Raw genomic sequence first — 13,592 nt, forward strand, 5'->3', positions numbered from 1 at the left:
TCTCATTATCTCTAGCCGCTTTATCCTGTTCTACAGGGTCGCAGGCAAGCTGGAGCCTATCCCAGCTGACTACGGGCGAAAGGCGGGGTACACCCTGGACAAGTCGCCAGGTCATCACAGGGCTGACACATAGACACAGACAACCATTCACACTCACATTCACACCTACGGTCAATTTAGAGTCACCAGTTAACCTAACCTGCATGTCTTTGGACTGTGGGGAAACCGGAGCACCCGGAGGAAACCCACGCGGACACGGGGAGAACATGCAAACTCCACACAGAAAGGCCCTCGCCGGCCCCGGGGCTCGAACCCGGACCTTCTTGCTGTGAGGCGACAGCGCTAACCACTACACCACCGTACACCAACTTGCTAGGTAGCTGATCACACGCGTAGTAAAGTAGAAGTGCCAGCCAAAAACAGACTTCAAATTCAGTTGTTTGAGCTTGAAAATTTTACCGGGGGGGGGCTAAATTGTAATCTTTCATAGGGCCCAAGATTTCTAGCGGCGCCCCTGAGTGGAACTATCGCTCTTCCGTAAAGGATATGAGTGTATTTCAGATTTTTTGGTGCATTACGGTAAAAAATAGAAAAAGAAAAAAGAGCCAGGCGTGATGCCCCGCCTCTTTCAGAAGAGTGAGTTCGTGGATGGTGTGCGCGCGCCAAGCTGAGCTCGAGACTTGTTGGGGATGCGCGCGCAGGGAGCGTGGCGGTGCTGCACGAGCCGCTCGGAGTGCTGAGCTGAGCGCGCCGCCGGCTGCCCCGCCATGAGGATCCGCTGCAGGGTCGCGGCGCTCGGGCTCTGCCTCGGACTTTTCCTGCTTCTCTACTTTTTCGGGGGGAACACCGCGGACGAGGAGCCGCCGCCGCTCGGGCAGCCCGAGGGCGACCACAAACCCGCCGCCGCCGCCGCCGCGCCTCCCGCACTCACAAACAGAGTTTCGGTTCAAGTCGGAAAAGCTCCCGAGCTTCCTAAAGACATCCGTCCGAGTCGGAAAGAAGCTTACAGAGGAGGCAATGGCAGCGCCAAGCTGAGGTAGGACATTCCTCCATCATTATTCACCCTGCTGGAGGAGTTACTGAGCTGGAGAGCGCACACACACACACACACACAGGGCAGAGGCATGCGCACGCATCATCCATCCATCCTTCCATCCTTCTTGTGAACCTTTTCAGGTCCTCCTCGCCCTCCTAAGATATTTATCTCTCATTCCAGTCTTCATCAGTCCCCTCTTTGCTTGAAAGCAGCTGTTCCAGAGAATCCAGCTGTGATTTCAAGGGCATTTCTGAGATCAGCAGTATCACCGGTCTGCACCAGAGGTGCACAGGAATGAAGTACTGTACTGTACTGTAGGACACTTTTTCAGTGTCGGTACTTTTACTTGAGTATTAATTTTTTTTTTTGGAAACTTCTGGCTTCACTCCAGCAAGAAGGGTCTGGGTGGGTTTCCACGACAGTCCGAAGGTTAACTGGTGACTCTAAATTGAGCGTAGGTGTGAATGTGAGTGTGAATGGTTGTCTGTGTCTATGTGTCAGCCCTGTGATGACCTGGCGACTTGTCCAGGGTGTACCCCGCCTTTCGCCCGTAGTCAGCTGGGATAGGCTCCAGCTTGCCTGCGACCCTGTAGAACAGGATAAAGCGGCTACAGATAATGAGATGGATGGAAACTTCTGACTTAACTTCACTACAGCAAGAAGGATCTGGGTTCGAGGCCAGCGAGGGCCTTTCTGTGTGGAGTTAGCATGTTCTTGTCGTGTCTGTATGGGTTTCCTCTGGGTGCTCCGGTTTCCCCTACAGTCCAAAGACATGTGGTTAGGTTTATACTCCCAACTGCTCCCCGGTTGCTGTTAGCATGGCTGCCCACTGCTGCGTGTGTGTGTGTGTGTGTGTGTGTGTGTGTTCGCTCGCTGCTTCAGATGGGTGAAATGCAGAGACGAGTTTCACAAGTGTCATCTCATCTCATCTCATCATCTCCAGCCGCTTTATCCTCCTACAGGGTCGCAGGCAAGCTGGAGCCTATCCCAGCTGACTATGGGCGAAAGGCGGGGTACACCCTGGACAAGTCGCCAGGTCATCACAGGGCTGACACATAGACACAGACAACCATTCACACTCACATTCACACCTACGGTCAATTTAGAGTCACCAGTTAACCTAACCTGCATGTCTTTGGACTGTGGGGGAAACCGGAGCACCCGGAGGAAACCCACGCGGACACGGGGAGAACATGCAAACTCCGCACAGAAAGGCCCTCGCCGGCCACGGGGCTCGAACCCAGACCTTCTTGCTGTGAGGCGACAGCGCTAACCACTACACCACCGTGCCGCCAGTTTCACAAGTGTGATGAATAAAATTATGCTTTCTTCCATTTGAAAGACAAATATCGTACTTTTCACTCCACTACATTCCCATCAAGGTCCTCGTTACTATGATGCAGCTTTTGTAGTTTTTGTAGGCTGTGATGTGCACCGTTTTAGGCAAACAAAGCAAACGTTTAAAATGAAACAAGTCTTTAATCCTTTCAGAAAACTGAAACATGGGTTCTAGGTAAAGCCATGTGTGCGCGCATTCTCCAAAAGAACCGCCTCCTTCCATTCTGCCATCAAGAGGCCATTTGCAGGAATTGGTCACGTGCCAATTTTCCCCATCGCAGCAAGCCCGTGGTGGGCCAGCTAACCTGACACTCCTTGACAGCCGTAAGAGTTTGACTGGCGATGGGAAGCAATCCATTTCTAGAACAGCTGTTTTACCTTTTTCTACCATCTATTTTGACCCGAATTTTCGTGCATGCTTGGAAAAAGTTTGTGGTTTTAACTTCTGTTGTAAGTTAAAGCGGATCATTGGCCGTAAAAGAGAGTTTTTTGGACTCAAGTTGGTCGCCACCGAAAGTGCAGGATCTCATGGTCAGAAAAACCTGGACAGGGTGCAAACTACAGTAAACGAATGATAAAAGTAGGAAAGGAGAAATTATAATAAGTTATAAACATACCTGAGAAATCCGCCATTTCGCATGTGAATTTATTTCGGTGGCGACCAATTTGAGTCCAAAAAACTCTCTCTTACAGCCAATGATTCGCTTTAACTTACGACAGAAGTTAAAACCACACTTGTTTTCCAAGTACACACACAAATTCATGTCAAAAAAGACAGTTGAAAAGGTCAAAACAGCTGTTCTAGAAATGGATTGCTTCCCATCGCCAGTCAAACTCTTACGGCTGTCAAGGAATGTCAGGTTAGCTGGCCCACCACGGGCTTGCTGCTATGGGGAAAATTGGCACGTGACCGATTCCTGCAAATGACCTATAGATAGTTTTCACATGATGTCACAGAGTCGGGGATTCCCTAGTGGCGGCCATCTTGCGGGTCAAGCTTACCGTACGGGTGACTGAGCACACATTGTAACGCGCGAGTACAAAGTCTTGAAAAGAACCCAAGCAGGCTATTTAAAGCTAGCAATGGTGCACACCTGTTGTATTCACGGCTGTCGTAATAGGTCAGATGATGAAGTCAGGCGGAGCTTTTATGGAATTCCCACTGTACGGGAGCACGAAGGCGAGCAAACAAAGAAACTCAGCATACAAAGGAGAAATCTATGGCTTGCGAGAATCAACCGCAAGGATTATCAGCCTTCCAAACACAGCAAAGTCTGCTCCGATCATTTTATAAGTGGTAAGTTGTTTAAATAAACAATCAATTGTGTTTAAGTTTGTTTTTGGAAACCAAAACATCATGTGAACAATCTCTGGAGAATGCCTAACTGGAACCGCTGAGTGTACGTTTACATTGTAATGTACACTTAATATCGCTCATTTGTCACGTTTCTATTTGAAACTTGTCACTTCGCTCATGCAAGGGTCATTTTTGAAAACCATTTTAGGTCTATTCTGTATGATTTGATTTGTGTTTGGGATGCAAACAGCGCGCCTTTTGGCGGATGCCGCCTTTTTCACGGCTGAATTGCGCAGATCCGATTTTTTTTTTTTAGGGGTGGCGTTGGAGTGTCTGATTATAATTTCAAAGTAAATTCTGTATTAAAATTACTAAATAAGCAAATCCGTTACAGTCCATGAAACAGGAAGTATAAGGATGAGAAAAAAAAAAGTGAATCGGAAAGCTGCGCACATTTGCGCAGCTTCGCGCAAATGTGCGCAGCTTTCCGATGCAAGGTAATATTGCACAGTATTCATAAGTCTTAAATCAACTCAATATTATACACACATATTTATATGCAGTGTTGAGAGCTCTAAAATTCCAGTGTTTACATACCTTGGTTGTAATTAGGACACGACTGTCACTTGTTTTTATATGGTGGACTTCACGGACCCAGCCACAGACAAAATAATTGTATGACTCCAGCGACGTGTATGCTTTGAGGTCGTCAAGTGTGTAGGCACTTTTACTATTCACGAAATAGTTCACAATATCAGGGTACGATATGGATGGCAGCCCTGCATAGTCACTTGAAAATGCATCTTTGTCCACTTCGTAGGGGTCAATTTCCCCCAATCAAGGCCAGTTTGGCTGCATACCGTTGTCGTGAGATGTCGTCTAAGGCCAAAAAAAAAAGTGTGTGTTTCCGGTTACCCGACCGACCCTAATCCGTACCGCCCGACCCTAAACTTTTTTTCATTTTTTTCCCAGTCGCGACTTTTACATATAACCCAACCGCGTGAACCGGAAGTTTTTGTCACTCACTGGGAAAGTCAGGGCTTTCCACAAGCGCCGGCTGCCGGCCATACAGCCGACTACACAATTAAGTCCAGCCGGCTACTTTAATGACTATTATTTTTGTAGCCCACAGGCTCTAAATATTAATTTTCGATTTTAATAAATTTAAATGTTTATCTAACGGACTGACAATGTCAAACTGAACCACACTCATTTAAGTTGTGATTCACGCTGTTTGTACCGATAATAACCACAAATTCCCTGCCAACTTCATTGATCAAGGGAGAGTAACTCATCTGCGGCCCCGACATGCGGTGTGCGCGCGCACTCGGCGGAGGCAGTAGTGTGTCGGGGCCGTCGGAGGGAACAGAAGCAGCGATAACGCTTATTTTGTCTTTCACCTAGAGACATGATTCAAACTTTAAAACGGAGACAAAATTCTCCTGTGTGGATCTGGCATTCAACTTTTTTGCTAGGTTCTATACTTTTTGATCAGTCACAGATCAAACACCATGAGCACATCTGGACAAATTCAGTCTTTATAATGGGTGTCTATTGCGTTACACACCAGTGCAGCTCAGGAGTTTAGAGTGGAGGCAGCTTGAAAAAAAAAGCTCTTTCTCATTTAAACTGTTTTCTCAGCCACAATTTTCACTCTACACACACAATTTTCTCAAACGTTGTAGTAACACTTGTCCTGATTCACACAATGTGTCTCCCTGAGCGATAGGATTTACAGTTTTTGAATGAGAAGCCTGAAAGTAAGGAGAGGACAGCCGCGCTCTCCCATAGACTCACATTATAAACGTGGCAGCGCTTTTACTGCAAAATCAGAAAAGTCACTTGTTTTTAACTTGCTCTAGTGTCCACGTTTTTTACACTAGGGAGAAAAAAATTACATTAATGTGTTCATGGGAGCCTTGTAGCACTCAATGTGAAAGAATTTTGTGAATAGCTCCTTCTGTTTCCGTGTAAATCAGCGTTGTTCAAGGAGAGGGAACTCTGAGAAAAAGCGCTCTTTGCTTGTTATATTGTGTCTTTTTCCTGCACCGTTACCAAGGCGACGAGCTGCACTCAGGGAGCAGAGAGGGGCGGGGCTGCTCTCTCTCTCTCATGGTGTATTGAGCTGTTATATTTACAGAAAAATTCATGTTAAAAGGTGTCTCATGCTGCATCAGATTCATCAGAAGGTGGTAACTCAGGTGACCTGCAAAGAAATTCATTATATTTTGTGAAATTATTCTTGTCTAAATATAGGTTATGGCAGCCATCTTGAAAAAAAAAATGCCTGCCTACCGACCCTAGTTTTGAAATCTACGTAACCGGAAACACACTTTTTTTTTTTTTTTGGCCTAATGTATCTATATATTTCTGTTTGCTTGATTTTGCCGACATTGATCTTTATTTTAGAAAACTGACTACATAACTTTATAAATTCGTCCGAGATAACGTAGCCGGTAATAGCGATGGTCCTTTGTTTGCCCCACAATATGGCGGCTGGAGGGCGTTCCCCGGAATGCCGTGACGTCAGTGAAAACTATCTATAGGCCATTTGCAGGAATTGGTCACGTGCCAATTTTCCCCATAGCAGCAAGCCCATGGTGGGCCAGCTAACCTGACATTCCTTGACAGCCATAAGAGTTTGACTGGCGATGGGAAGCAATCCATTTCTAGAACAGCTGTTTTACCTTTTTCTACCATCTTTTTTGACCCAAATTTTCGTGCATGCTTGGAAAAAGTTTGTGGTTTTAATTTCTGTTGTAAGTTAAAGCGGATCATTGGCCGTAAAAGAGAGTTTTTTGGACTCAAGTTGGTCGCTGCCGAAAGTGCAGGATCTCATGGTCAGAAAAACCTGGACAGGGTGCAAACTACAGTAAATGAATGATAAAGGTAGGAAAGGAAAAATTATAAGTTATAAACATACTTGAGAAATCCTCCATTTCGCACGTGAATTTCTTTCGGCGGCGACCAACTTGAGTCCAAAAAACTCTCTCTTACAGCCAATGATTCGCTTTAACTTAGGACAGAAGTTAAAACCACACACTTTTTTTCCAAGTACACACACACACACATTCGGGTCAAAAAAGACAGCTGAAAAGGTAAAACAGCTGTTCTAGAAATGGATTGCTTCCCATCGCCAGTCAAACTCTTATGGCTGTCAAGGAATGTCAGGTTAGCTTGCCCACCACGGGCTTGCTGCTATGGGGAAAATTGGCACGTGACCAATTCCTGCAAATGGCCTATTGATGGCAGAATGGAAGGAGGCGGTTCTTTTGGAGAATGCGCACACTCATAGCTTTACCTAGAACCCATGTTTCAGTTTTCTGAAAGGATTAAAGATTCGTTTCGTTTTAAACGTTTTGCTTTGTTTGCCTAAAACGGTGCACATCACAGCCTACAAAAACTCGCCGTCCAATCTGCGGAAGCATATTGAAGTATATAAATCTTTTATCCCAAGAGAAAGCTTGCAACGAAGTTGTCTGTGCTTTTAGAGCTAGCAATAACGTTGCAATAGCTACGCAGTCTGGTTAGTCAAATGACGTTTCATGGATTTTCCTGCCAAGCTGCTACAGCCTTGTCCACGGCTAACATCAACACAGAGCTTGTTAACTTGGACACCGTTAGTTAGCATGTAAAAACGGAGTTGCGCTAACACGAATTATAATTATAATAATAGATCTTTCAAGGTCTTGTTATTGTTGTTGGTCTTAACAACTCCGCCTCCCCGCTGACGTAAGCGGTTCTTTCCTCTGGCCCAGCAGAGAGTTGGTGCTAGCCTGGAACCGGTTTTTCTGGCCCCAGAGCCAGTTCTTTGTCAGTGGAAACAGAAAACCCGGTTCCAAACTAAGCGGTTTTCTTAACCTTCTATCGTGACTCGTATTGGATTATTATTATTATTATTATTATTATTATTATTATTATATTACACTTATCAGTCTTTTGGGTTTGTAGCCATGTTGAATGTAGTTCGTTTGGTCCATGGCAGGCGTCACTTATCCGTGCGATCTTCACAAGACTTGTGCGAGACTTCAAACGTGACGTGTCGGCGCCACCATTTTGAAAACACAGCCGCCAGATCGCCATATCATTCCGATTTAGATTCATTTCGAGATTTGCCAGCTTCATCAGTGATGGAGTGTCAGTCCTGCGCACTGTGGCGCGTGCACTTGAAGGCACGCCGAGTGGACTCTATCACGCGCGCCGTGAACAAGGCGCACCTGAGCTCAATTGAGGAACTGTGTGTTTGCCTATTTAAAGGCGATATGCAGAACCTTTTATTTTTAAATACATTTCTGAGTGGATAGTATCTCCATCCTTGACTCTTGTATGCTGCATAAATGGGAATAAAATATATATTTTTGAGAGTTAAAATCGACCGCAAAGTTGGGATTCGAGCTGCCCCACTGAGTCAGCCAGCCCTGAGTGTGTGACGTCACAGCGGTAACCGGTTTTAAGGCCGAGGCCTTTTACAGCTATAGACCAAAGTCATATAAATAAAAATTTACGGTGAAAGTAAGAAATAGCGTTACCGACTTGCTCAACTAAGACTGATTTGACTTCAGTGATTGTGGGTTTACTCTCATTAAAACAGGATGGGTGTTCTAACTTATGCAGCATACATGTACATGCATGCATTTTCACTGATAAAGCGTAAAAGGCTAATTAAATAATCAGATGAACTGAGACAATCACATTCTGAAGCAAATTAAATCATCTTATACCGCTAACTTAAACACACAATACAAGTTACATGCATTAATCTTAACGCAGGGAAACAACATGGTTTTTTTTTTTTTAAATGCCTCCGCCACCGTAAGCTGCAGGAGGCATTATGTTTTCGGGTTGTCTGTCCATGCGTGCGTCCGTCCGTCCGTCCCGAAACCTTGTGAACGCGATATCTCAAAGGCTAATGAAAGTAATTTCACCAAACTTTCACCATTTGTGCGCTTTGGGACAAACATGAACTGATTAGATTTTGAGATTAAAAGGTCTAGGGTCAAGGTCACTGTGAGGTCAAATGTCTGTCCTAAAACCTTGTGAACACAATATCTCCAAGGCTGATGCAAGTAATTTCGCCAGGTCAAGATTACTGTGAGGTCAAATGTCCATCCCCAAATCACAGCTTAATAAGGCATGTAGTCTACCAGGCGGAGGCATCCCCGTCGCTGCCGTTGGCGTCAAGTTCTATCTAGTTTGTTTGTTTGTTTGTTTTTTAATATCCAAATGAGAGTCGGCGCTTACCCATCTGCGTTCTCGCTTCTTGAAGGCCGACCTTGTGGCCGATTGGTTTTGAAACAATCTGACTTTCAGTTGTTTGTTCGGTTCTCCGTTCATTCGCTTCTTCCACGTAAGGGCGAGATGGCAGCAATATCCAGTTTAGAAATCAGACGGCTGCTACACTCATTCACTGTTTTCTTCATACTGAGTACTCCGCCATTACTGCTCGGCTCAGGCAATTACTAAAACCCGGGACAGAACGGGACGTCACCAGTTTTTTTTTTTTAAAGATATTTTTTGGGCTTTTTTCACCTTTATTGGATAGGACAGTGTAGAGACAGGAAATGAGCGGGAGAGAGGGACAGGGAGGGATCGGGAAATGACCTCGGGTCGGAATCGAACCCGGGTCCCCGGATTCATGGTATGGTGCCTTATCCACCTGAGCCACGACGCCCCCGACGTCACCAGTTTTAGCAACAACTGTGGGGAGGTCACTGCCTGAGCGACATGTCCCGTCCCGGGTTTTACCAACAACCCTCAGCTCACTCCGGGAGAACTGGTGCAACTGAACTCACTTTCCTTTTCTTGTAGTTTTCTTTTCCTTTAATTGTTGGTACTGCACCCTCTTTCAGTACAGGCTTATAGCCAACGCTCCTCAACAGATCAGAGGTTTCGTACGAGTCTTCAGTAAAATGTGCAGAGCAGAGGAGAGACCACTTCGTAGGCGCCCAATGTGTCTGTGAACTTCTCGCAAAATGCGTCCAAATCTTTGCAGTTTGAACATTCTTGGGCCATGAATGCAACGTAAATCCACCTTCTGTCATGCTGTTGCACCGACCAGCAACACATCTACGTGGCATGGCGATAAATTAGCTCTAAATGGAGGATCGGAGTTGCAGTCAGCTCTGTGTTTTAGTATAGCGGAAATGGCGATGAGACCGATAGCCTTCCTGCTGTGACGTCAGGGATGTCAAGGTCATTCACTCAGACCACTACCTATATAAATCACTTTAATCTTAAAAATTACTGTATTAGATTTATCGTTAACGCTTAAAACTATTCCCGTGCCATTCTTGAGGTCTCGAGGCATTTACAGTTGAACTCAAAATTATTAGCCCCCCTTAAATTTTGGAACATTTTCCCAAATATCCTCCAAATGTTTAAAGCATTGATAAAAATTGATATACACAAACAATCACCAGTACTATTCAGATGTTTGTGGTGCATTTTGGAATATGAAATTAGTTTTAGGCTGTCTTTATATGAAATATGGTAAAAATGAGTTGGTCAAAAATATTAGCCCCCATGTGGATTCTTGCTTTTAAAACACAGTTAATTAACCAATCAGCTTTTAAACAACACCTGTGCAATCAATTGGCTTCCTAGCAACACCTGTAGTCAATTGGCTCCATTCAACAGTTTAAAAGGACTCCAAGGAACAGGGCATTTGAATGAATGAGGAGGATTACTATTTGTCACAATGCCGAAGACTAAAGAAATAAGTCTTGAACTCCGACAAAAGATTGTGGAGGCTCATGACAAGGGCCAAGGCTACACTGCCATTTCGAAGAGGTTTACAGTCTCCAGAACTGCAGTTCGGTGCATCATTGCCAAGTACAAGGAGACAAATTCGGTCAAGAACAAACCTGGTCGTGGACGCAAGTGTAAGATCTCAAGAACTCTGGAAAGAAAAATTGTCAGAGATGTCCGTAAAGAGCCCCGTACATCTGCAAAGGAAATTGTTGCTGACCTGGCCTCTTCTGGAGTTTGTGTGTCAAGGCACACTGTTGTGAGGGCTCTTCATCGGAATGGGCTTCGGGGCTATCGTCCCAGAAGAACCCCCTTACTAAAACATCGTCACATCAAAGCCCGACTAAAGTTTGCCCGTGAGTACTTGAAGAAGAAAGATGAGTTTTGGAAGTCTGTGCTTTGGTCAGATGAGACGAAATTGGAGCTGTTTGGGCATATGGACATTGCCTATGTATGGCGAAGAAAGGGAGAGGCCTTCAACCCTGTGAACACAGTTCCCACAGTTAAACATGGTGGTGGCAGCATCATGCTGTGGGGCTGTTTTGCAGCCTCAGGTACAGGCAGTCTGGTTCGGGTGCATGGCACCATGAAAAAGGAAGATTACCTAAAAATACTGAAGGAAAACATGCAGAAGTCTGCTCTCACTTTGCGCTTAGGTCGTCGTTGGGTCTTCCAGCAAGATAACGACCCAAAGCATACATCTAAAATAGTCCAGCAATACTTCAAGGATACCAAGACCAACGTCATACAGTGGCCTGCACAGAGCCCAGATCTCAATCCAATAGAAAACCTGTGGCAAGTGCTGAAAAAGAACGTCCATGCACGAAAACCATCCGATTTGGGCCAGTTGGAACAGTTTGCAATGGAGGAATGGGCCAAAATTCCTCAGGAGACCTGTGCCAACCTAGTGAAAAACTATTCCAAGAGGTTGTTGTCAGTTGTGGGTCAAAAAGGGTACACAATTGACTACTAATGGTCAGGGGGCTAATAATTTTGAACATCTCACTTTTGCTGTTTTTGGTTGAAACTCAGTGTGATAATAAGATATCGTAATGAAACTTGTTGGACAATGTCTTCATAGTGCATTTATTTCAAGAATAAAAACATTTGTTGTCAATGGTCATTTTCATGGAGAAATCAAGAATTATGTTCAATTCCACAAGGGGGGCTAATAATTTTGAGTTCAACTGTATAAACAAAAAGTGAGGCCATGGTTCTGCGTATACGCTTTAAGGACTGTGCTGATGCATTTGCATCGCGAAGTATTACGATACGCATGTACGCATTACCGAGCCTTTCTACCCGTTGTCTTGATTTCCTGTTTCTCGTTCTTGTCCTCGCTTAGCCTTTGATGTCCTGTTTGCGCCTCGACCGACCCTTTTGCCTGTATTCTCGTTTTTGATCTCGCCTGCCATTTTGGATTGTTTGCCTGTGTATATATTGTCTCTGTATATATATTCTGCACTTTATTAAACTGTATACTTCTGCACATACATCCGCCTCCCTCGTGTGCGTGACGTGGAGATTATTCCATACGACTTCGAACCAACGTGGAGTAGAGAAGAGTTGGAAAGACGGCAGGATAAGGACGAGTCCGTCGCGCTGGTATTTACGTCATTACTGTCGCACAATTAAAACGTGCCAGATCAGGCGGCTGGTGGGTTTTCAAAATAATAAATACATGCGTGTATTTTTGTCATACTGAGCGCATTTCCTACATAATCCTCACTAAGGTTTCGGACAGCGCTACAAAACGGCGTCCACGCTATATAGTGAGTCGGGAGCGATTTCGGACACGGGGAAAACTTCCAGCTTGATTACGTCAGCATTCGAAAGAGGGCTCGCGCGTCTTTTGACGACGTTGGCAGATGTCGGTGACTTTGATTTGCGCTGTACATTTTACTTCCATCCTACGACGTCTCGCACAGGTCTCAGCGAATCTCGTTTACGGCCATTGCTTTGACATATGGACTGATATATTACAGAGCGTATTTCAAACACTCAGAACTTGCTACAGCAGCGACAAAATAGCGATCAGAGCTGTATTCATACTAGGGCTGGGCGGTATGACCCAAAATTCATATCACGGTATAAATTGAATCTCTTCAAGGTAACGGTATATATCGCGGTATAAATGTCGCAGTGTCGAACTTATAATGGAAGTGTTTCTGTATGGGTTTTGTAGTCCCTTAGCAAAGCTAAATTGATTTAAACAACAAAAAAGCAAAGATATAATGTAATTTTTTGAGCATTTATCGTGCAGAAGAACAGCAGAAGTAAGGATAGCGCCTCAGAAGTACAAAAATAAAGTGGATATTGTAAACAGTACTTCAAGTAAGGGAGGTTTTCTCATCTCATCATCTCTAGCCGCTTTATCCTGTTCTACAGGGTCGCAGGCAAGCTGGAGCCTATCCCAGCTGACTACGGGCGAAAGGCGGGGTACACCCTGGACAAGTCGCCAGGTCGTCACAGGGCTGACACATAGATACGGACAACCATTCACACTCACATTCACACCTACGGTCAATTTAGAGTCACCAGTTAACCTAACCTGCATGTCTTTGGGCTGTGGGGGAAACCGGTAGCCTAGTAAACTAGACCCAACCGCCTAGTGGCCAAAAATATTTTTGCCTAGCGAATGGATCTAGCCTCACACCATATAAACAAAAACACCCCGGGCATCAAATCGTGCCCGCCAATCACAACGCAAGGTTTTTGTTTGGATTCTTTGGGCGGGCTTTTGCAGGAGTGACGACAAAGCTGCGCGACGCTGGAGAAAGCGCAGCAGGAAAGATGGCTACGGCTAGTGAACAGCACGTGTTTGACTCCGCTTTGGAATCAGTTTTAGAAGAATTAGACTTGGAGTTTTCGTTGAAACATGAGCAGGAAGAGGCTCTCCGCTCATTCCTTTTCAAGAAGGACGTTTTCGCTGTTTTGCCGACCGGCTATGGCAAAAGTCTGATCTACCAGCTGGCTCCGCTCGTAGCCAAAAGGATGGGCTAGTTTGTGCAGTACGAAGAATTAATAAACAGCTTTGAAACATTACTTTTTGATTGTTTCTTATTTTCCCGTTATTTTAAATTTAAGGGAAATTATTTCACCAAACACCACTAAATAAAAACTCTCAAAAACAGTTTAAGCAAACCCTTGAAAAACACTTGGGGAAAAAAATGT

The 13,592-nt window shown here is 44.9% G+C and overlaps 1 protein-coding gene across 1 annotated transcript in view; it reads left to right on the plus strand.

Annotated features, from left to right (window-relative positions):
- The first annotated feature begins 693 nt into the window (after nucleotides 1-693).
- Nucleotides 694-13,592, plus strand: part of gxylt2 (glucoside xylosyltransferase 2) — a 122,589-nt gene continuing 109,690 nt past the window's right edge. Inside the window, exon 1 of the mRNA XM_060919255.1 lies at nucleotides 694-1,036. Within this exon, the coding sequence (XP_060775238.1) occupies nucleotides 768-1,036 (269 nt within the window). The 5' untranslated portion in view covers nucleotides 694-767. The remainder of the gene's footprint in view (nucleotides 1,037-13,592) is intronic.

Source organism: Neoarius graeffei, chromosome 4 (assembly GCF_027579695.1).
Source record: "Neoarius graeffei isolate fNeoGra1 chromosome 4, fNeoGra1.pri, whole genome shotgun sequence".
Taxonomy (NCBI): Eukaryota; Metazoa; Chordata; class Actinopteri; order Siluriformes; family Ariidae; genus Neoarius; species Neoarius graeffei.